The sequence below is a fragment of the Coenobita brevimanus genome, chromosome 8 (genome assembly GCF_032717465.1).
Source record: "Coenobita brevimanus isolate Jiangsu-jjx chromosome 8, ASM3271746v2, whole genome shotgun sequence".
Classification (NCBI taxonomy): Eukaryota; Metazoa; Arthropoda; class Malacostraca; order Decapoda; family Coenobitidae; genus Coenobita; species Coenobita brevimanus.
In genome coordinates, this window is record NC_136961.1 from 16,277,196 (window position 1) to 16,300,954 (window position 23,759).

General features: G+C 43.3%; 1 protein-coding gene across 1 annotated transcript in view; it reads left to right on the forward strand.

The window, feature by feature from the left end:
• The window catches only part of LOC145406707 (organic cation transporter protein-like), a 220,207-nt gene that overhangs the window by 35,659 nt on the left and 160,789 nt on the right, over positions 1-23,759 (forward strand). The window contains exons 4-6 of the mRNA XM_080277810.1: positions 12,967-13,078; positions 16,982-17,085; positions 17,449-17,603. Of these exons, the coding sequence (XP_080133936.1) occupies positions 12,967-13,078; positions 16,982-17,085; positions 17,449-17,603 (371 nt within the window). The remainder of the gene's footprint in view (positions 1-12,966; positions 13,079-16,981; positions 17,086-17,448; positions 17,604-23,759) is intronic.

Consider the following 23,759-nt stretch of genomic DNA (forward strand, 5'->3'; position numbering starts at 1 on the left):
CGATAGACTCGTGGGATGCAAACCGATGTGCCATCAGCAACACAGGTAATTTCTGGTCCCATTCCATCTGTCTCTCTATGCCTGTGGCCTCTATGACTGTGGCCCTAGTGGGGTCATCCTGGTTTTCTTGATCCCCATTAACTTGCACCACTCACGGAACACAGCAGATTCAAAGTTTCTATCCTGGTCTGAGTGTAACTCTTGTGGCATCCCAGAATGACAGAAAAACTTGACAACCAACACCTGAGCAACAGTCGCAGCCACATGATCGGGAATGGCATAGGCTTTTAGCCATTTTGTGAAATGGTCCATGGCAACACATATATAACAGTTTCCTCCTTCAGTGAGTGGCATAGGTCCAGCAATGTCCATCACGACTCTTTCCATCAGTACCCCCACCTGGTAAAGTTGAAGTGGGGTGAAACCATGGTTCTTAGGTCCCTTCTTGGCACAGTGTACATCAAAGGCTGAACACCACTCTTCAACATCTTGGTACATGCCAATCCAGTAGAACCTATGTAGCAGCCGACTTAGAGTTTTCTTCACATCCAGGTGCCCACTAGTGATATGGTTATGAGACTTATCCAAGATCTTGGACCTCATTTTCTTTGGAACATCCAGTTGCCAATACTTGCTGAGGCCATTGGTTGTCTCCCACTGATGCTCCAGCAGATTGTTGTTCAAACAAAGAAGGTCCCATTGACTGCAGTAGCTCTTAGTCACAGAGCTAAACCTGAAAACCTCTTCCCAAGATGGTCACACTGTACTCTGCTGCAGCCACTCTACTACTGGTTGTAAATCTGTGTCCTCCATCTGCCTCCTCTTCAGTCGTCTTCATCTGACACTGGCCCTGCCACTGCAGTGCAGCAGCATTTCTTGGTACAATCTTGTTTTTTACTACACTGCTGACATTCTGGGTCACAAGACCAATGACTCAGGGTGTCAGCCTTGCCATGTACCCGCCCAGGACGGTGCTACACCTTATAGTTATGCTTGGTCCAGCTTCCCATGTCAACGTGCCAGTTGTCATTCCGGATTCTTTAACGTCATCAGCCACTTGAGTGCTGCATGGTCCGTCCTGATGATCAAGTAGGACCCATACAAGTAGGGATGGAAGAATTCAAGGCTCTTCATCACTGTCAAGAGCTCCTTAAGGGTTAAAAAGTAGTTCTGCTCTGGTGGGCCAAGCATCTTGTTCTAATATGCCACTATGTACTCTTTTTCGTCCTTCTTCAGTGACAGGACTCCACACATACCAAGGTCATTAGCATCACGGTCCAGAATAAATGACTGACTCTGATCTGGGTACGGCAATAGTGGAGAGCTTGCCAACGCATGCTTGAGTTCATTGAATGCCTACTGAGTTACTGCTGTCCACAAACTTCTGCCTCTTCCCCCAACAACTTGTGTAGAGGTGCAGCTATCACTGCAAAGTCCTTGACAAAATGCAGGTAGTAGGTACACAAACCCAGGAAACTCCATAGCTCCTTAAAAGTTGGAACTGGCCAGTTTTCCACAGCTGCCATTTTTGCTGGATCAGTACGGACACTGCCCTCACCCAGAGTGTGTCCAAGGTACTTCACTTCCTTCTGAAATAAGTAGCACTTCTTGGGGTTCAGCTTGAGGTGAGCTGCCAGGATTCTGTTGAGTACTTCTTATAGCCTCTACAATTCCTTGTCAAAAGTCCGTCCAAACACAATTACATTGTCCAGATAAGTGAGAGCTATGTCACAGCGTAGACCTCCCATTACACGATCTATAAGACGCTCAAAAGTAGCTAGGGCATTGCATAGGCCAAATATCATCAGTTTAAACTCCCATAAACCCTGCCCATATGAAAAGGCTGTTTTCTCCTTGTCCTTTCTGCAGCCTTGACCTGATGATATCCTGCCTTCATATCTAGGGTGGAGAACCACTTGGTTTCTGACAGAGCATCCAGGACGTCATCAATTCATGGCAAATAGTATGCACTGTCACTTCATTCAGGGCTAAATAATCCACACAGCACTTTACTGAGCTTTCCTTCTTCCTTATCAGAATTACTACTGATGCCCAAGGACTGCTGGACCTTTCTATCACTCCTTGACTTTGGAGACTCTCCATCACCTTCTCCATTTCTTGCCATTGGGGTAGTGCCATCCTCCACGCTGGCTGAATTATCGGACGGTGATCCCCAGTGTCTATACAATGTTCCACCAGATCAGTGCACCCCAGGTCTAAGTCTCCGGTGGAGAAGACATCAGCAATCTTCGTCAGCAGCTGCCTCAACATCAGCACTAGTGAATCATCCAGGCACTGGCAACTCAGTAAAAATAGGTCTTGTAAGCTGCCTGGCAGATACCCATCTTCTTTGACTACACTTCTCTTACAGGCCTTGCTGTGGTGCCACTCAGGGTCCACTGCCTGACACAGTCCCACAGTCTCACCCTCGTTGATCATCTGTGGCTCAGGGGAGAAATTGGCCACCACAACCGGCACTTCACTTGCACCTGTTTCCACCAAAGTTCTCCCCATCATCACTCTGGCCCTTGTCTTGCACCATACATCAGGCTCCACTACCCCTAGACAGCTGTCAAAGATCCACTCACCTTGCACTGGAGCAGTAGTTCTGATTTTGGGGGTATCACGGTAGTGCGGAGTGCCCGCACTTCGCCATCACAACTGGTACATCTCACTGCTGTGATGGGAACCGATGTTCCTTGAAACTTCAGCTTCATGGAGCAGAAGTCCGGCTCACATTCCATGGACATCAGATAGTCCAGACCAAGAAGGCAAGGATCCTCCATCTCGGTTACATAGACTGGAAGCATGGCCTCTTGTCCTGCCACCTCAGTCCTGACATCCAAGGGTCCCCTCAGTTCCACGCGGTGCCCAGTTATACCACACAACTGTTCTTATGACTCAGGCAGATACCAATGACATCAGGCGTCACAAAAGTCTGCTCTGAGGCTGCATCAATTACCAGGGAACACTTCTTGCCATCAATTGTTCCATCTACTCGCACACTATCGATCACAATTTTCTTGCATTTTGTTCGTGAAGGGGATACATGGGAAAAGCCAGTTGGTGGTTGCTCCTTAATGCCAGCTTTCACTAGTTTTCCCCTTCTTCTTGTCTTCTGCAGCCTTCTTCATATCCTCCTTTTTCTTCTCTGGACACTCAAAACTGAAGTGTCCCACCTCACTACATGTCCAACACCCTATTCTAAATATAACAGATTTCCTTGCACTGCTCTGTTCTTACTCCTTCCATTTGTAACAGTTGTCCTTCTTGTGTCCCAGCTTCCCACAGAACCAGCAACCTCCTCTGGTCATTTCCTGTTCCCTCTTCCGCTTGTAACAGTCCTCTTCCCTTTTTCCTGGTTTTTCACAGTACCAGCAATTTCTTTCAAATCTTTCTGATTCACATACCTGCACCTTTCTTAACATAAATCCTGCACTATGGCCTGCCTGAAAAGTGGACGTACTGGACCTGAGATGTAGGATTCAAATTCTAGAGCCCTGGCTAGTGCTTCTTGCATGCTTCTTGGTTGTCCCTGCTTCACTTGCATTTTCAACTCTGCACTAACAAGAGTATCGATGAACTGGTCCGTCAAAAGAGTAGCCAACAGGTTAGGTGCTGCTCCAGAGTATGCCTTGCATGCCATACTCTCCAAGTCATGAGCAAGCTGCTGTAAGGATTCGCCTCGACCCTGTACACGGGTCCGGAATATTGCTCTGTAAACCTCAGCCTGGTACAATGTCCCATATCAGCATTCCACACTACTACTGATAACTGTTCCTCACTTTCACTTACATCTGGCCCAGAATTTCCACTGCAGCACCCTTCAGGCTACTAGCAAGCTGCAGTGCCCTCTGCCTATCATCCCAACCATTCTGATCAGCAAGTCATTGAAACTGAGCATGATAAGATTCCTAAGTTACTCTGCCATGAAATTCCTGAGGTTTCTTTTTAATTGGACCCCCATTATAGCCATGCATTTCACTGGTTTCGGGCCTAAAAACTGGGGCATCATAATTAAGCCCAGGACTTAAAACATCTGCATTCAGATTACTTAACACTAATGCTGCTTTTAGATGCTTGTGATTCATCAAGATCCTCCATACACTGTTTTTTTTTTTTTTTAATGCTCTCTATACACTAACATGAGGCTCAGCAGCATAACATTTCTCTACAACTTCTTTTCTTTCACTAATTATCTTCAAATGGCCGTCTACATGCTTCAACTAGCCATTTGTATGCTTCAATTGGTTATCTACATGCTGTGTCCACGTCATCACTATTCCCTCACTAATCATCAGCTGGTTGTCTACATGCTGTCTGTACTCCATCACATTATTGCTTACCTCATACTTCCGCTGCTCTAGCTTGGCGTCTACTTCCTCCTTAACCCGCCCCATCCCGACGTTTTCTGGACAGTGGTACGCCCCAGTCCCGACATTTTTGGACCTTTTTTTTTTGGCTCAAACATCCGCTTTTGGTGAGAAACATCGAAAATTCATAGAGAAATCGCTCACCTGAGGTTTAAAATACTCGATCCAGGTACGAGTACCTCCTTACCTGACTGGGTTTTCTAACAGGCTGGCACCAAAGAAAACGAGTTCGGTGGGAGGGTAACTATTTCACATCACTCATAAACAGTATTTATTTATTTACTTGGTACGAATTTATATGTAGTACAAGAGTATCTTGGTTTTCAAACAGTAATATAGGCATTATAAGCATTGTTTCACTCACTAACTCATCACCATTCATGACCTTTTTTTGCTACATTACTTGATCATCATTTCTGACTGTTTCTTCCTCTAATGCTATGTAAACTTTGTCCTCCACATTGTCATCGATTGGGGAATCACTCTGGCCCTGAATGTCTTTATTGGCCAGGTCATTGGTAACAAGTGAATTGCCAAGACAATGGCGTGTGGGAGGGTGGGGAGAGGTTATGCAGTGTAAGGCATTGTCCCTGCTTGGCATGTTGTAGAGGAATAGAGGGAGGTGTCCCGTGTATAAGTGCCAAAAATCACTCACGAAATCACTCGCGAAAATTGAAAATTGTGCAAATTAGGGACCTTGCAATGTTGCTGCATTGATTTACGTCTCCGGGATATGAGTGCACATCATGTGAGGACGTGAATTCACTTCTCTGGGATGGGGCGGGTTAAACTGTTGCTGTTCTTCCTTCATTTCCCCCATGAAAGCATCTAGATGTCCTAGCATCCTAGTTGTAATTCCTTTAACCCGTCACGTCCCGAGGTTTTCCGCACCTCCGACATCCCCCAGTCCCGAGCCTTTTTGGAAAAATTTTTTTTTGGCTCAAACTTCCGCTTAGGTTGAGAAACGAAGGAAAATCACCAAGAAAAGGCTTACCGTGGTCTATAAGTGGTCGGAACAGGTGAGGTCCCCCGCGCCAGGTATCGAAATCTTTCATTGACGTGTCAGGCGCTCACGTTTTCTATGGTAAGGAATACTGGGAGAAACAACACACAACACCTCTATATTTATTGAATTTGAACTAATAAACAATAACAGTAACAATATAATGGATTTCAGACACATATATATGAAAAATAAGCATTGTACCATCGCGCGAGCATAGCGAGTTAGGTCCGAGTCGTAACATGCTATATGCTAAGTTTCTTGTATCAGTCAACATATCATTTTTTCTACTTGTATACTTCTGTTTCAATGACATTTTATCAATTTCTACTGTTTGTAAATGTTTTCAGATGTTTCCATTCATTATGATGACATGCAGCATAAGTTTAGCGCACATCAGCTTAGTAAGCGCACTCACTATGACTCGTATTTCAACATACCCAATTGTTTTATCACTTTCCTATTATTTTTCCCTTTACATAGAACCTTTCCTCCACCACTGTAAATGTTTTCAATTATTTACATTCATTACGAGGGCATTTAGCGATATGCTAGCGCATATTCACGTAGCAACCACAATCTCAAACACTCGTGTTTCAGCTTCTACTTTATTTATTCACTCCAATTATACTTTTCCACTTACATTACACACGTTTACACCCCTATACTGCACTGTACATACTTACTGGCATTATTTATTCAAGTGAGCGTCAGAATATTGCATGAAAATACCCTCGCAATGAATGTTTCGACCAACATAATACTCAAACACTTATATACTAATTCTGCACAGATATTACACACTTTCCCACTTGTTGACTTCTATTTTCATTATTACGGGCCTTATTCATTCAACTGAGCGTCAGGATATCGCATCTCTATACACACGCTATGAATATTTGACTTAGAATATATTTCAGCACTTATAATAATTTGAACTAATATTATACCCGTTAGCATTTCCAATAATAATAATTACATATTTACGGGCCGTATTTATTGCACTGAGCGACAGAATATCGCATCATAAAACCCTCGCTATGTATGTTTCCACTTACAGCATATTTATACACTTACATACAATTTTTGCACTTATGTTATACCCGTATGCACTTTATACTAATATTTGGAAATCAACATGACTGATAATTTCACTGAGCGTCTGTTTGTCGCATTTACTTCATAGTTTCAGCATCCTGTCGCATTCACACCATATCAGAATTGCATCAACGTGTGATATTTGCTGAAACATGGGTGAATACAGAGACCCACGTCACACTCAACGCACTCATAGCGGGTGTCCTTCCTCTGTGTCGTGAGTCTCACCCGGGAATTGCTACACACGTGACACCTGCGTTGGGGCCTAGGTCTGTTTGGCTGGGGAGGGATAGGAGTGGGGAAATGGCGGCCGGATATTTTCAGGGGAGTTTGGGCAATAGGGGCAGTGCGGGTGCGATGTTGGGGCCTTTCTACAGCATAACGTGCAAACATCTCTCTTGTGAGCTCCCTCACAAACCCTTCAAAGGTTTCCTGAACTCCTGTTGTCATGGCGTGAAGGTGGTGGCAATTCAGAGCAGTGATGTCTAGCAAGTGAAAGAACAGTTTCTTATACCACTTCATCGTGGTCCTGGCACACTCTACCGTCGATATCATGGAGTCTGACTGGTCCACCAGGCGCATGTTTATGTTATAGTCCATGACACACTCAGGTTTCCAAATGTGACGCCTCTTCTCGCTACGGTAATCAACAGAATCAGTACGGTGCATCAAGGGGCGGTGAACCGTTGACAAGAGGCTTACTTCTCTATTGTGGTTCCACACAGTTGCAAGGATGTTGTTGGCTTTGAAGAAGACAACCTCATTCCTTGCAAGTTTCCGCCCTACCTTGGCCATGTGACGCCGGTTCACCTTCACTATTCAACAGACTCCAGTTTCATGTGTGTGAAGATATCGAGCGATAAGAGGGCTAGTGTACCAATTGTCCAGGTAGAGGGCGTGACCACGATGAAGGTAGTCTTCTGTCATCGTGTTTACCACTGCTCCCGACAGTCCAATACTTCGATCTTCTGTTATGTCTGTCTGTGCACAGGTGTACAAGACTATGTCTTGCATGTATCCAGTCCTACAGTCACACATAACAAAGATCTTGAACCCAAAACGGTGCCTTTTGCTGGATATATACAGTACTGCCTAAATGAAATATTACCTCTGCACAACACGAGACTCTCGTCTATGACGAGGTCTCTATAGGGATAGAATGACGAACAAAAGGTTTGCCTCAGGTGATCAAAGACCAACCTAATTCGCCTCATTTTATCAGTGTCGTTCGCATTTGCAGGATCATGAACATCATACAAATGGAGGCGACTTAGAATTTGTTGAAACTGATTACGGCTCATCTCTTGCCCAAATATTGGGGTAAACATAACAGGGTCCCATGTCCAGTAAGCAGGAATTCTGTTCTTTCGTATAATACCCATCAAAAGGACCAGGGCAAAAAATAGGAACATTTCTGAAAGGGAGACAGGGTAATCATATATGATAGAATGCCTACTCCTTGTTCCCAATCTTTCACTCTCAAGGCGCTGGGTGCTTGCAAAAAGGTTGGTTTGGTAAACAATCTGCTCCACGAATGCCTCACTAAAAAACAGATGGAAAAAATCCAACCTTGTGGAATTGCGGTGAATTCCGGGAGCAATGCAGCCAGAGCGCCCCTGCTCAGTGAAGGGATGAATGAGGGGAGAAAAATCACTCCCATCCTCCCAATTCCATCCCACAAATACCTCGTCCCCATCATCCCCATCACCGCCTTCGTCTGGGTGGGGAGGAGATCCTGGTGGGGGAGGTGGGGGAGAAGGAGTGTGGAGGGCTTCCCCACTGTCACTCCTCTTCCCTCTGCCTTTACCCTTTCCCTTTCCCTTACCTTTACGGCCTTGAGGAACATTAGGGGGCTGTGGGAATGAAGTAGGGGAATATTGGGGAGCATAAGACGTGCTGGGCAGTGGTTCCTCCCCACCTTCCCCCTCCATGACAACACCACGTGCTTTCTCACGCACCCTAGCTCGACCACGTGTTAGGGGATATTGGGGAGCATAAGACGTGCTTGGGAGTGGTTCCTCCCCACCTTCCCCCTCCATCACAACCCCACGTGATACTGAACGCACCCGCACTCGCCCACGTGATATACTACGCCGCCTCACACTACCTAGGGAGAGCAATGACTCACTCACGTCACTCTCACTTTCCCTAATCCTCCCTGCACTTTCCCTTTCACTCCCCACTCCATCCATGGCACTTCCTAACTCCCCAAACAAAATACTAGGCCCATACCTGCTCGTCCGACGTGGTGTGCACTCTGGGTCATGATGAATGATTACCTCACGTCCATACCACGTGGCAGCACGTCCCACGACTCCGTCCTCGTCCTCGACATCGAAATCTGGTTCCAAATCACGTTGGGGATAGGCATACGATGTTCCACGTGGTTTCTTGGCCGGCTGCCCCTCTCTAGCAGCACGGTAAGTCACGTACTGCCGCTTCCTGGGAGACGGGACTTCTTCATCACTGCTGGTGGTTTCTTCCTCCTCTGGCTGCACATAATCTTTATCCACAACCTCGTCGTCCAGTGGGGATTCACTGTCGCCTGTAAAGGCGTCCAGGGCGGCTTGAATTTCGCCCTCTGAGAGACTTCTCTTAGCCATGTCTGAGCAGGACCGTCACCACCAGGTGAGTGGATGAGTGGCAGGTTAGCGTGGGTCGCGCGGGGTTGCCGAGTGTCCCAGCCTGGTGGCAGGTAGGGGAAGGTGATGCGAGGATACGTACTGAAAATCAAGCGTGAAATTTGAAAATTGTCGAAATTATGCACTTTGCAATTGCACAACATACTGGTACATCGCCGGGACTGGCAAATGCAAATCGTTGCAACGTACCCATACGTCGATGGGACGGGGCGGGTTAATGTCTTTTGAAGCTGTTCACATCATTCTTTTTGTTCTTCACTTTGTGCTTTTAGTTGTTCACTCTGTGCTTGAAATTGTTCTTTGACTTCTTTTCTCTCCTTCTTTTTGTGCAGGTTATTGTGTTCTAAGTTCTTTCTGTCCTTCGTTCTGTGCCTGTAATTGTCCTTTGAGTTTTTTTCTGTCCTTTATTTTGTGCCTGTAATTATTTTTTGAGTTTTTTTTTCTGTCCCTCATTCTGTGCCTGTAATTGTTCTTTGAGTTCTTTCCATCCTTAATTCTGTGCCTGTAGTTGTACACTTTTTGCTTGCAGTAGCTTGATGATTGCAGCCAATAACACCTCTTTCTGTCTATCCTGGCTTCTCCTCTGTACACCTTCAGCTCCATGTTGAAGGTTTGACTCGCTGCAGCACTTAATGATCCACATTCCTGACACCACTGTTACGTCCCTGCCCCACATTGCCACAGGCTTCAGCAGCAGTAGCTCATTATTGGAAGGACGTTGCCCAGTGAGTTGTTTTTCCTAGACCAGCCTTTCAGTATACAGTCGTGATCATAAATACTCACCCCGTGCCCCCAGCTGGATGCCGAGAAATAGTGTAAATAGTCCGAATTCTTTCTGCTGCGTCTGCATTGAACTGATATTCATATCAGAAAGACATTCTTTCACACCTCTTATTACAAAATGCTATGAGCATTATTTATGTTGTAAAGTAGGTGCCCAGGATAAAAGTTGGGCCTCCCATATTTGTTTTGTCACATGTATCAGACTTCTCACTGCATGGACATAAGGTTCATGCCGAATGTATTTTGCCACTTCGAATCACGCTTCGAATTGCTACTTCTGCCCAGCAAATATAAATGGTATAACGTCAAAATCCAAACATTCTGATAAATAGCCTAATTTACCATCTGTTATGACACGAGAATCTAAATGTCACTAATTACCTGTGCCAGAACCTCCAAGAAACATGACACTGAGGGACGATGAGTCGGGTGATGAGATAGTAGTCTAAGTAGAGGACAATGTGGATCCAACATTTGAAGCATGCTGTTCTCGTGAACCACATTTGCTAAGTCAAGATCTTAATTATCTCCTCCGTGATTTAAATTTGCCTAAGAACCAAGCCGAACTTTGAGGATCCAGGTTGGAATCTTCTCCAGAAAGAAAGTCAAGTTTGTTTTTATCGTGATGATCGCCATGACGTTTTCATAGAATTTTTTCTCCCACATAGATGGTCTGGTGTTTTGCAATGATGTTTGCTCTGTTATGTAGACACTTGGTCACGAATTTTACATAGATGAGTGGCGATTGTGTATTGACTCATCAAAAGTAAGCTTGAGTGCGGGTCTACTTCACAACGGAAATAAGTTCCCCTCCGTTCTTAGGCTCACTCAGCTAACATGAAGCTTCTTAAAAAATTAAATAAATAAATAAAAGTGCTACAACGTCAAGGTTGTGACACCTTTACTCGGAATGCAGCTTGGTTACAAGAAGTTCTGTTGTTTCCTCTGTGAGTGGGACAGCCGGGACACGAAAATCATGATGTAAAGAAAGTTGTGGCCAAAATGAACATCACTGACTCCAGGGAAGATTAATGTCATCAGTCCTCCACTTGTTGATCCTGAGAAAATTTATCTTCCTTCATTACACATTAAGCTCAGGTTGATGAAGGACTTCGTCAAAGGCATGGATAAAACTGGTCATGGATTCACATATTTCAGGAATAAACTCCACACAATCAGTGCTGCAAAAATCAATGAGGGTATTTTTTTTACGACCACACATCAAGGAACTGCTTCGACATGAAAATTTCGATGAACAGCTAACTGAAGTTGCAAAGCTGCACGGTTGTCACTTGGGAAAGTTTGCAAAGATTTTCTTTTGGGGGGAAATCACAGATTGGAAAACCACTGTGATGTTGTAAAAGGACTATTGACTTCATACAAAGCTCTGGGGTGCAATATGAGTCTAAAAATCCACTTTTTGGACTTGCTCTTAGACTTTTTCCCGGATAATCTTGGGCCAGTCAGTGATGAGCATGGTGAAAGTTTTGACCAGGACATTTTGGACATGGAAAAGCGGTACCAAGGAAAGTGGAACTCTCTATGTTGGCAGTTACTGCTGGACACTAAGGAGGGATGTTCCTGAGGCCAAATATAGCCGAAAATCATACACTTCTACATTATAGAGGTAAGTGTTTTAAGTTTAATACCAGCCTTGTTTATGAGCGAATAAACTTACTGTAAAGTTTAATGGTTTTGCCACTTAAAAACCATGCCTGATAGAAAATGTCTAAGAAGAGATTGAATTCAGCGTGAAAAGTACCATAAGTTCCACTTATTTTAGTTCGTGGAAAAAAAATATGATAGCCAGTGTAATAGTAAATTGTTGAACTCTCTTCTTTTTTTACTAAATATTAACTATAAATTGATTGCAAAGTGTTGGTAGGTGTATGGGTGAAAACAAATATACATACAGACAATCACATATTGTATATTTAGCTTAACACACCCTCTAAGTTATCCCCGGGGTAAAGTGCTGGTGTTATTATCTAGATGTTTCATTTCAGAGCAAAACACTTCTCCCCTGACTGAGCGGTAACGTTTGTCCTTAATGTGACTGCATTAAGTTATTTTGCACTGATTACCGTGGGATAGTTTTATTCGGCTGAGGGACACTCCAGCAGCTGAAAGGTTGAAAACTAACTCTATTAACCCTCTGCACTCCTAAAAATTTCCTGAGGTTTATATAAGTGGCGGGATTTAGCCTAAATAAGATGCCAAAGTGGATCCATGGTAGTGAAAGGATTAATGTCCTTGTGGAGGGATATTTATCCGTGTCCAATGAGCCAATTGATGGACGATTCCGAGATGAATCTCTAAAAGAGATTATGTGCTATCTAGGAGGCCTATTTTGTGGAGGGCGATTGTGGCATGATGGACAATCAAGTGTATGATCCAGAGATGAAACAGGGGAGGCGGTGGCTGAATCGTTGGAGAGGAAGCCTGCAGTCCTAATCGACCCAGGATCGAATCCGGGCTGTGGCAGGGAACAGTTTAAGGACTTGAATTTCCTAAATGGAGACTTTCCTTATCTACCAGATGACCCGCCGACATGTCGTAAAAATACCCCCGCTAATACCAATGCACCAGTCCTGTATGACACAGCCCTAGCATGTGTTCAGTATGGTGGGTGTTAGCGTGGAAGTGGTGACATGTGGAGCTGTAGGAGAACTACTGGCCCTTGGGATAGGTCACTGCCCCCGAGAAATAGGCCCTGAAGCCTTTGCCCAGAGTCGAACACGTAAAAAAAAAATGGAGACTTATCGTGTGCTGATTACCTGCCTATCCTGTTACTGCAGTAAGATTCTGCTGCCTGATTCTGATACAGTTTTATTTTCTTAGACAATGAACTGGCAAATCCATAGCAGTTTCGGCTTCCTTTCATGTAGAGGGAGGGACCATAACTGGCTGTTTCAGTGGAAGTGGCGGAAATACTTGATTATCTGTAGGCAATAATGGGTGTCCAGGGACTGGTAAAGATTTACGATAGGGATGCTGCTGTACTGTAAATGAAAAAGTAGTGCCAACCTACCGAACCCTCTCTCTTCCTTTCCCCCTTCTCTCTCAGTGACTCGTGCAGCTATCTGATTGAGGACGCCTCAACAGGCCGCCTGGAGGAGCAGCCGTGCACAGAGTGGGACTTTGACACTTCCATCTTTACATCCACAGTCACTTCAGAGGTCAGCATCAACCCAAACTTTTCACTGACTACTAATAACTTCACTTCTTCAGTATAATAACGTACGTTCCTTTAACTTTTGCCACAATTAGACGATTTCAGTTAATTCTCGTAACACCTCTCCCAGGGAAGGGGACAGAAACAATCTCTGCTAATCTCCTGCATTATCAAAAGTTTGCCCAGAGCTAAATAAACGTATGCAGCAATACCCAGATTAAAATATAAAAAATGTAATTTGGAATGAAAGGGTTAAAATTCGATAATTATAACCCTTCCTATTAATCTCCTCATCATGGATATTATGTATACCATTAACATGATTCATCTGATTTCATTTCGTTTCGTTTTTAATGGCCTTAGCATGCATGCATGCGTTGCTCTTGGTCACCAAATGGCAGCTCTCCATGCTGCTTGATCTCTAGCAGCCTATTTATTCCGTTCCTTTTCCCTGAGGTCGCATTCTATGACCTCATCCCTAGTCTTTTTCGGTCTGCCTCTTGCAACCCTACCCTCAGCCTTCACATCTTGCACCCTCAACCCAGATGTCATCCCATCCACTCCACATGTCCAACTCATATCAATCTACCCCTTTTCATCACAACAGTAATACAGTACATGCAAGTCTTATCTAACCCTTCAATTCTTCATTCGCAGTCTTAATCCCCCAGGCCTGTCATTCATGGATGCACTATATATCCAGCTAATTATTTTCATTTATGTACGTTCGAGTCTAAGAAAATCCTCTTCCTTTACCGCCCAGGTCTCACAATCACACAATATTACACTCCTGACATATGATGTATACAATAACCCCTCAATACGGAGGGAGACACCTCTCAGTGTCAGGAGAGGCAACAACTCTCTGAACCACTACTTGCCCTCGTCACAAAACTAGCTCCAGTCCCACATACAGTACATAGCATGTCCTCCAAATAATAAAGGTCTTCCACATACTCAAGAGACTCTCAATATGGTCAGTCCTTTCCAACCTCTCAGTATGCATGCTTCCCTCTACACACTGCACACTCAAAATCAGCTTTATTTTACAGCCTACCTACAATACCACTGCTTCCCTTACACACCCATTTATCACAAGAACTGCTATGGAGCTACTTCCCACACCATTGTGGCAAACTGCTCATGGCCACACCCCTAGCTCTGATAGTACCACAACCATCACTGTAAAAAAGTCGTGGCGCACGAGTCTGAAGGTGTCATTGTACACGAATATTATTATACACGTACATATTATGCACGAATCACATGCGTATCACATTATACACAAAATCGGACGCACTAATTGCTAGGGCACGATAATGACACTTTCAGATGCGCACCGTATCTATAGATATCAGTTTTTTTTTTCTTTTCTCGGCTTTACTTTCAAACCAATGTACCCCAACTCCGCCATTCCTCTTCCTCAATCTGTTCATTACCTCCCTCTTACTCTCCGTGGTCAGAACCAAGTCATCATAACATAACACCTTCCATGAGAGTCCAGTTACTAAGTCACTTGAGAGAGAATCAAACTCCATGACAAACATTAAGAGACTTAAAGTTGACCCTTGATGCACCCCACGGTTCACGGAAAATTCATAACTCAAACCTCTGTTCACTCTCACCTGGGTGCGAGCACCCTCGTACATTGCCATAACCACACCAGCCACTCATCGATCCCAAGCATTCTCATTATCCATTTCACCACCTCACTAGGATTTCTGTCAAATGCCTTCTCCAAACCACAAAAACAGACGATTCTTGTGTGCTTCCCGTGTATGTTGAAGTGATCCAGCATTCAATATTGCTCCAGTGGCCCATCGCCTGGCAAAAATCTAAATTGCATCTCATCAGTATTCACTCTCTCACTTATCATACCTTCCAAGGCTCTCTCCATTATCGTCATTACCTTAGTCAAAAGTTTTATTCCAATTTATCCTCCTTTCGGGACCTTCCCATTATGCGCATATAAAATCACGCTTTTCAGTCAAGTATCTGGAACTACATACTCATATATAATCGAAATTATCTAAAATTACCAGACGCCTCAATTCCGCATGGGGTGGCCACAAACAAATCGCCTCCATGTTGCTCTGTCCCTCGCCATTTCATTGCCCTGCTCCCAGTTCACATCCCCCTCTCTCATATACCTCTCCACTCCATTCCTCCATCTCATCCTCGGCCTCCCCCTCCCTTTCCCCCCTCCACCTACCTCACATACACATTCCTCGTTAGTATACCGCCCTGCATCCTCTCCATATGGCCAAATTATCAAGTCAGTACTTAAACCCATTCCTTTATCTCCTGAGGCCTTCAACATCTCATCAGTAACGCAGACACACTCACCACCTTCTCCAATTGCATGCTGCCGATATGCCATGCCCGGTATCAACGCCAATCAAAGGCCATGGGCCAAACGCTGGATCAAAAGACATGGCCCTTAATGTTCCAGTCAGATTCCTCGATCAGCAACCGGTTATAATATTGTATTCAAGCATGACATCATTCTTCACACAGCGCTCACCTGTGTTAAGGATGGATTATTATAATTCTTCCTGTTGTCAAATTGAGAACTTACTATTGCTTTCCTTTAACCCCTGAGAACGGACAGTCATATTTCCCATTGGTTACTTCGTTGCCAGCAAAAGATTTCAATGATTTTCCATACCTCCTTCAGGAAGTCTAGGCTCAGCACACAAGAAACAACACATATCCTTCAACCTAATCAAAGTCATAATTTTGTCTGGCAGTGTATAATATCAAAAACACAACATACACTGAGCGAGAAATGATCTGTATACTGATGAGGTCGAGAATTCTGTTATGAAGCTCTGACAGATGCATTGGATTAGGGAATGCAATTAATACCAAACAATGAAAGTATATAACAGTAAAGAAATAACAACTATGGTAAATAGAGGAGCACTCAGTGGAGCGCATCTCTCTGACAAGAGCAAAGTAATTCCAAACCACTCTTCATAATGGGTTAAGTTTTCTCTTTATTGATTAGAGTTTCGCAAAAAGTGTTTTCCGAAACCAGACTCTCTAATACGATCCGGATCGTTCCCAAAAGTTAATTGATTGTTCCCTGGGACATGGGCTATCTACCCACCAAATTTGGCCCAAATCTCCCTCTTTTGTTTTTGAGTAATCTTGCTAACAGCCAAATAAACAAACGAACAGGGGTGAAAACTTACTTTCCTTGTAGGAGAGAATAACAAATATCACGTGAAAGAACAGTGAAAAAAACAAAAAAACTAACTCTGCTTATGAATGTATGCAGAGTAAAAACAACAAAACTCATGCATGTCAATATACAGCTGTTGTCTGCCCACTCTTGCAGACTTTGATAACTTAGAATACTGAACCAGAATTAATAATAAGCTGGTAATACATAATAAAATTATAATTTAACGGTTACTTGAGGGCAGTAAAATACAATATAACTCCAAGCAAGAGGTCAAAAGACAGCCCACGAGGTAATTACCAGTAGGATATGCTAGAGGAAAATAATTTTTCCCCCATTGTCCACCTTGTTACGTTTAGTAACATGATGCAGAGAATCCAACACAAGCAGACCTTTTTCTGTAGAACCTGATGGAGATCCTTAACCCCTTTCTGCCCAGCTTGTGGGCAAGTGTGGTCATACCAGAGAGTCAGTTTGAGTAGTACCAACAAAAATTCAATCCTAGCTCATAACTTAGGCTAATCATATTTCCTGCAACTATGACTTAATATCTAAGCTGTTTCAGTTCCGTTAGGTAAAGACAAAATAATTTAGAGTTTGTCAGTTCTCTTTCACGTCAGTCACGTCACCCTTACACACTGGCTATTATTGATGTATGCACAGCAAAGAAACAGCAACTATAGCATTCATTACCATGTGTGTTTGTGTGCATGCCAACAGTTCCAGCTGGTGTGTGGTAGACGGTTCCTGCGTGCCACCTACCACAGCATGTACATGTTTGGCATGCTGGCGGGTGCATTCTTTAATGGATTTCTCGCAGACAAGTAAGTACACGTCTGAAATGACTAATGTTTTACTCACACTTGTATACGGTAATTTCTGCACCTTGACTTTGTGGCGATATTCATCTTTTTGTAACTTACTTCACAAAGTTCAGTGGGCAAATATGAAACTGTGGATCTCCCGCCTTCTCATAGCACTTCTTCATGACTAGAATCATGTTTTACCATTAATCTCTTGTTGAAGTTCTTAGTTTAAAATAGAGATGGATTTTTTTTTTTACCTACTGAAAATGGACCGAGTAGGATAGTAAACTGCTCAGACAAACACTGTATTTACTAAAAATAATAATAATTGTTCATGATGTGAGAAAACTACTGAACCTAGTCTTTGGGTATGTATGGCAGGTATGGGCGGTGGACGTTGGTAGCAGTATCTACAATAATCTACACAGTGGTGGCGCTGGGGTCAGCTTGGCTTCCCTCACTACCCTGGATACTGGTGGCACGCTTTGTGCTTGGCATGATGCACCCTACGTCTCTCCAGACAGGATACATCCTAGGTAACTTTTTGGTGTCAAACACGGCAGTAGCAGAGTACCCTACAGTATTTTTTCTGCTTTCTTGAAAGGAAAGTGCGAAGATGAAATAAAGAAAGTAATATCTTCCCTACATAGAAAAGGAACCAGAGGCTCAATGCTTGCAGAAAGGCCAACATTTTCAGCTAACTGTTTGTGACTGTCAGCATCAATATACTAGACTATTAATTGCGAATGTGTATAAGAAATAAATGAGGAAGAGGTGCGATATCTTTTAAGTCAGTGGCAGTACATCCCAGTGACTCTCCAGTGTCATTGTCGTAGGTAACCATGATCGGGTTGGTCATACTAGCATGCTATAGGAGGTTAATGAGAACTATAGTCAATTCAAACATGAATATGATGACTAAATGAATTCCCAAATGTCATTTTGGATCAAAGAGACATGGCCCTTAATGGATTAAATTTTAATAAAGGTCAGAAAAGAGTACCATAACATGAAAAAGAGGAGAAGGTGAGGAGTAAATTAAGAAATTAATTAGCTTTACATATCCCTTCACTGGTCAGCCTCAGTCAGTAGTACAACCTCTTCTGTTAGGAAGTAAGAAAAATTTATTCTAAGTTAACTGATCTCCAAGCATATAGTAACAAATGGGAATATAATATTAAAAATAATTTTCAATTTTAACTTGAAGTGTGCGTGCCATATGGCGTTTAAGTCTGTTGTGTACACGGTGCCATGGTTATTGGAACTTCCCGGCAGCACGTTCGCATACTCGTATTGGCAAGCTTTTTTCTTTTTCTGTCATCCGCTTTCCTCTTCTTATGATAACTGAATCATGACACGTCTGATGCAGTTATTTGCTATGAAAACACCAAAATCAACGGGGAGAAAATGCGAGTATAAAATATACATCACATCAGGGCTCCAGTGTCCCAGCTGAATGCTGACATTGCTGCGTCATCTGCCTTAATCTTCCAGTTCTGTATCCATAAACCATATATATCATTGTTCTAATCTCTCCCTGGCTATTGTAAGTACCATAAAAAATGGCAGAAATACCATACACAGTGGTTTGTGACAGTAGCAGTTTATTTCTCTGTTACGACATTGTGAAAACTCAAGCCAAGCCTTTGTGTTTGGGAGTCTAGATTTTTGCCTACAGTAAGACAGATTTCTTCAGCATTAGTGTAGGTAGAAATGGCTTAGCATAGCAAGTAATGGCATAACTGTACGTCAGATAAGCATGTTATCGAATCTGAAACATCAGTGAATTTGCAGTTCCCCTGATTCCTTTTTCTTTTTTTTTTCCGTTTTCCTCTCAATTGTGACAAATAAAATGCAGGTTCATCTAGATAATACTCAGCTTCATTCATGTATACCTGTTCTACCTTTTACCCTTTATAAATACCCAAGCCACGAGATTATTGTGATGGCAAGTGATAATAAACAGTCGCCACACACCTTTAACTCAGAGTAATGTACATTACCATTTTACACTGCTGAGTCACAAGAATTTCTTGACTAAATAATCTACACAGAGAAAGTATAACAGCCTTTTACCTCGAAATTTCTTCATTATCCAAAACTTATTCATTGTCTAGCCACATACATATTACAGTTTCATAAATATACAAAAATATCTTATTCTCTTCGACAAGAAGAAAATGTTTGTTTTTAGTTTGTATGTTAGCAGCATTACTCAAAAACTAAAAGAGTGATTTGGACACAATTGGTGGGTAGGCAGCCAATTTTTCAAGGAACAATGATTTAACTTTTGGGACCGATCCGGGTAGTATTACAGATTCTGGATCCGGAAACGAGTTTTTTGCGAATCCCTAAACAGTGATGAGAAAACCTAACCCATTATGAAGAGTGGTTGGGAAATTACGTTGCCCTTGTCGGAGAGATGCGCTCCACTGAGTGTCTCTCCAGTCGCTGGTAATTACCTTCGCCAAAGAGGTTAAGTTTTGCCTGGATTTGATCATTTATCGGTCTGTCAGTATGTTAGCAGGATTACTCAAAAACTTATGAAGGATTTTGATGAAATTTTGTAGAAAGGTGGTCCTTGGGCCAAGGAAGAAATATATTAATTTGGGAGCAGATCCAGATCCGGAACTGGATTATCCCGCACAATATCTCCAAAAAGGACTTAATCAGTTTCAATGAAATTTTTTGGAAAGGAGGGCCATGGACCAAGAAAGAACTGATTAAATTTGGGGGCGGATCCGGGTCCTATATCCACGGAGCCGGATCCGTCTCATTTTTTAATGGAAATGGCATTGGCAGAGGTATGCGCTCTGTGAACGCTTTCTAGTTTATCATCTGATCCTGAAGGAACTGATTGAGGAATCGTAATGTTCGCTCCATTTTTTTTAGTGAAAACACTGTGAAAGGAATCGTTCAGAGTTGCTGGTATTGTTTGATTATGATAAGTGAGATTACCTTCCAAGTTTAATAGACAGTTAATGTTATTTTTTTATGGCCTACATTTCTTATTACCGATTAATGATAAAAATTTCTTAGGATTTACTTTTTTTTTTTTTTTGTCTCAGTCTCGTTAGCATTCCGGATATTTCTCTTCGACAATGAGATTATTTTTTTCAGCCCTGTTTGTTTGTTTGTCTCAGTGGGATTACTCAAAAACTAATAGTGAGATTTGGACTAAATTTGTTGGGTAGATAGCCCATGTCCCTAGAAACAATCGATTAACATTGGGCAACGATCATTGTTACTTTGTCTGTTAGCAGGATTACCCAAAAACTAAAAGAGAGATTTGAACTAAATTCTGTGGCTAGATAGACCATGTCCCAGGGAACAATAAATAAACTTATGGGGCTGATCCGGATCGTATTATAGGTTCTAAATCCAGAAAACACTTTTTTGAGGACTTCACCCGAGGCGTCCCATCGACACATGGGTACGTCGTGCAATTTCAAGGTTCATAATTTGCACAAATTTCAAATCTCGCGCTTGATTTTTGGTGCATAGGGTCAGGAGACCTTCCCCTACCTGCCACCAGGCAGGGACACTCGATGACCCCGCACGACCCGGGCTCACCCTCACCTCAGTCACTCACCTGTTAGCAGTGACCCAGGTCAGACATGGCACACAGAGGTCTCTCAGAAGAGCAAATTCAAGCCACCCTGGATGCCTTCACAGGCGACAGTGATTCGCCCCTCGATGACGAGGTGGCAGACAAGGATTATGTACAACCAGAGGAGGAGGAAAGTAGCAGCAGTGATGAGGAGGTCCTGTCCCCGAGGAAGCAGCGCTACGTCACATATCGTGCCACTAGAGAGGGCCAGCCTGCACCAAAACATCGTGCAATTACCCTTCCCCAGCACATCTTATGCTCCCCAATATTCCAGGACTTCCTCCCCACAGCCCCCTGATGTTCCTCAAGGCCGTAAGGGTAAGGGAAAGGGAAAGGGTAAAGGCCGAGGGAAGAAGAGTAGGAGTGGGGAAGCCCTCCACACTCCTCCTCCCCAACCTCCCCCACCAGCATCTCCTCCCCACTCAGTGTAATTATAAGGCCCGTAAATATGTACATAGTAGTATAAAGCGGAAGCGGGTGTAATGTAAGTGAAAATTATTATGTAAGTGCACAAATATATTGTAAGTCAAAACATTCCTAATGAGTGTATAAAGATGCGATATTCTGACACTCAGTGTAATAAATAAGGCCCATAAATATTTAAATACTAGTATAAAGTGGAAACGGGTGTAATGTAAGTGGGGAAGTATATTGGAAGTGAAGAAATAAAATATAAGTTAAAACACAAGTGGTACCGAGTGTGCTTGCTACGTGAATATGCGTTAGCATTTCGCTAAATATCCTTGTAAGGAATGTAAATAGATGAAAACATTTACATTGGTTGAAAAATGGTATAATGTCATGGAGACAATATGAAAGTAAAAAAAAAATGTAATGTATGTTGACAGAAGAGTCATAGCAAGTGCGCTGAGTAGGCAAATATGCGCAATCATTATGTGTGGGAGGAAGGGAAGACGGAGGGGGGGTGCAAGGAACAGCATGGTGGACTGAAGAGGTGAGACAGGCTGTGGCACAAAAGAAGAAAACATACAATGAAAAGATGAAAAATAGGGGCGTGGAAGAAGTTGAGAGGCGGAAGAGAGAGTTATATGTAAAAAGAAAGAGAGAGGTGAAAAGATTAGTAAGAGAGAGTAAGAAGAGAGCGGATGAGGAATTTGAAAGGAATTTGAGTGTAAAGTGGAGGGACTGTAAGAAAATGTTCTGGAAAGAGGTGAAAAGAGTAAGACAGGGTGGAAGTGAAGTTAGCAGGGGAGTGAAAGATAAAAATGGTAGATTACTAGTGGAGAAGGGAGAAAAAGTGAGCAGATGGAGAGAACACTTTAAGGAATTGTTGAACATAGAGGATGGAGGTAATGCGAGTATAAGTGGCTGGGGAATGGCTGGGAGAAGGAGGGAGGTGAGAAGACAAGAAGAAATCAGTAGGATAGAAGTTGTGAAGAAAGTTAAATTGGGGAAAGCCCCAGGAATTGATGGAGTGTGTGGTGAAATGCTGAAGCATGGGGGAGAGATAGTAGTAGAATGGATGTGGAAGATGTGCAGATTGACCTGGGAGGAAGGTAGAGTCCCGGAGGATTGGAAGTCAGGTATAATTATTCCCTTGTACAAAGGAAAAGGGAAAAAAGAAGTGTGTGGTAATCATAGAGGCATTTGTCTTCTTAGTATAATAGGAAAAGTGTATGGTAGGATACTTACTGACAGAGTTAGAGAAAGAACAGAGGAATTAGTTGGAGAAGAACAGGGAAGCTTTAGGAAGGGAAGTGGTTGTGTAGATCAGATATTCATTCTTAGATCTTTAGTGGAAAAGTTTCTAGAGAAGGGAAAGAAGTTGTATGCGGCTTTCATGGATTTGGAGAAAGCATATGACAGGGTGGATAGACAAAGATTGTGGAAAGTATTAAGAACATATGGAGTAGATGGGAAGTTGTTGAATGCTGTGATGAGTATGTATGATGGTGCTAAGGCTGCAGTGCGTGTGGATGGTGAACTAAGTGAATTTTTCTCTTGGAAAGTTTGGTTGAAACAGTGATGTGTCATGTCTCCATGGTTGTTCAATCTGTACATGGATGGGGTAATAAAAGAGGTACAAGGTAGGGTAGTGGATGTTGGAGTGGCCCTGGTGAGAGAGGATAGTGTTTGGAAACTCCCTGTACTGTTATCTGCAGATGATACTGTGTTGTTGAGTGAAGACACAGGGGAGCTGCAAGGCTTGGTGGATGAGTTTGGGAGAGTGTGTAAGAAACGGAATCTCACGGTGAATGTAGGGAAGAGTAAAGTGATGGTCTTTGAGAGAGGTGAAGTCAGTGAATGTACAGCGAGGTTGGATGATGAGGAACTGGAAAATGTGAGTACGTTTAAGTACTTGGGTAGTGTGATGAGTAAGGATGGAGGTTTGGAGGGTGAAGTGCTTGAAAGGGTACAGCAGGGAAGAAAGGTTGCTGTTTTTTTTAAAGCAGTGATAAGAAACAGGGAAGTGAGCATGAAAGTGAAAAAGTTACTACATGACAGTATTGTGATACCAACTCTAACGTATGGAAGTGAAGCTTGGAAGTTGTTGGAAGGACACACATCAAGAATGAGAACAGTGGAAATTAGTTATTTAAGAGAAGCCTGTGGAGTCACATGGAGAGACAGGCTGACGAATGAGAATATGAAGGAGCGTTGTGGTGTGGATGTGGATGTGATAGGAAGCGTTATGAGGAACACACTGAGGTGGTTTGGCCATGTGGAGAGGATGGAGGGTGAAAGACTGACGAAGAGAGTGTATGTGAGTGAGGTGGAGGGGGGAAGAGGTAGGGGGAGGCCGAGGATGAGATGGAGGGATGGGATGGAGAGGTATATGAGAGAGGGGGGTGTGAGTTGGGAGCAGGGCAGTGAAATGGCGGGGGACAGGGTGACGTGGAGGCGATTTGTTTGTGGCCACCTCGAGCAGGGCAGTACTCCCGAGGTGGATGGAAAGCTGATGACAGGGAGTGCTGGAGCTCCCGTTTCATCAGCCCTCAGGACTAGTTCCTGACCATCCCCCTTTGCTGAACTTTTTCAGTGTCTCAGTTACACAGAGAGTAGGCCAGCATGCTCTCCAGTACAAATTTCTCTATCTATCTTCACCAAACTACATGCACAG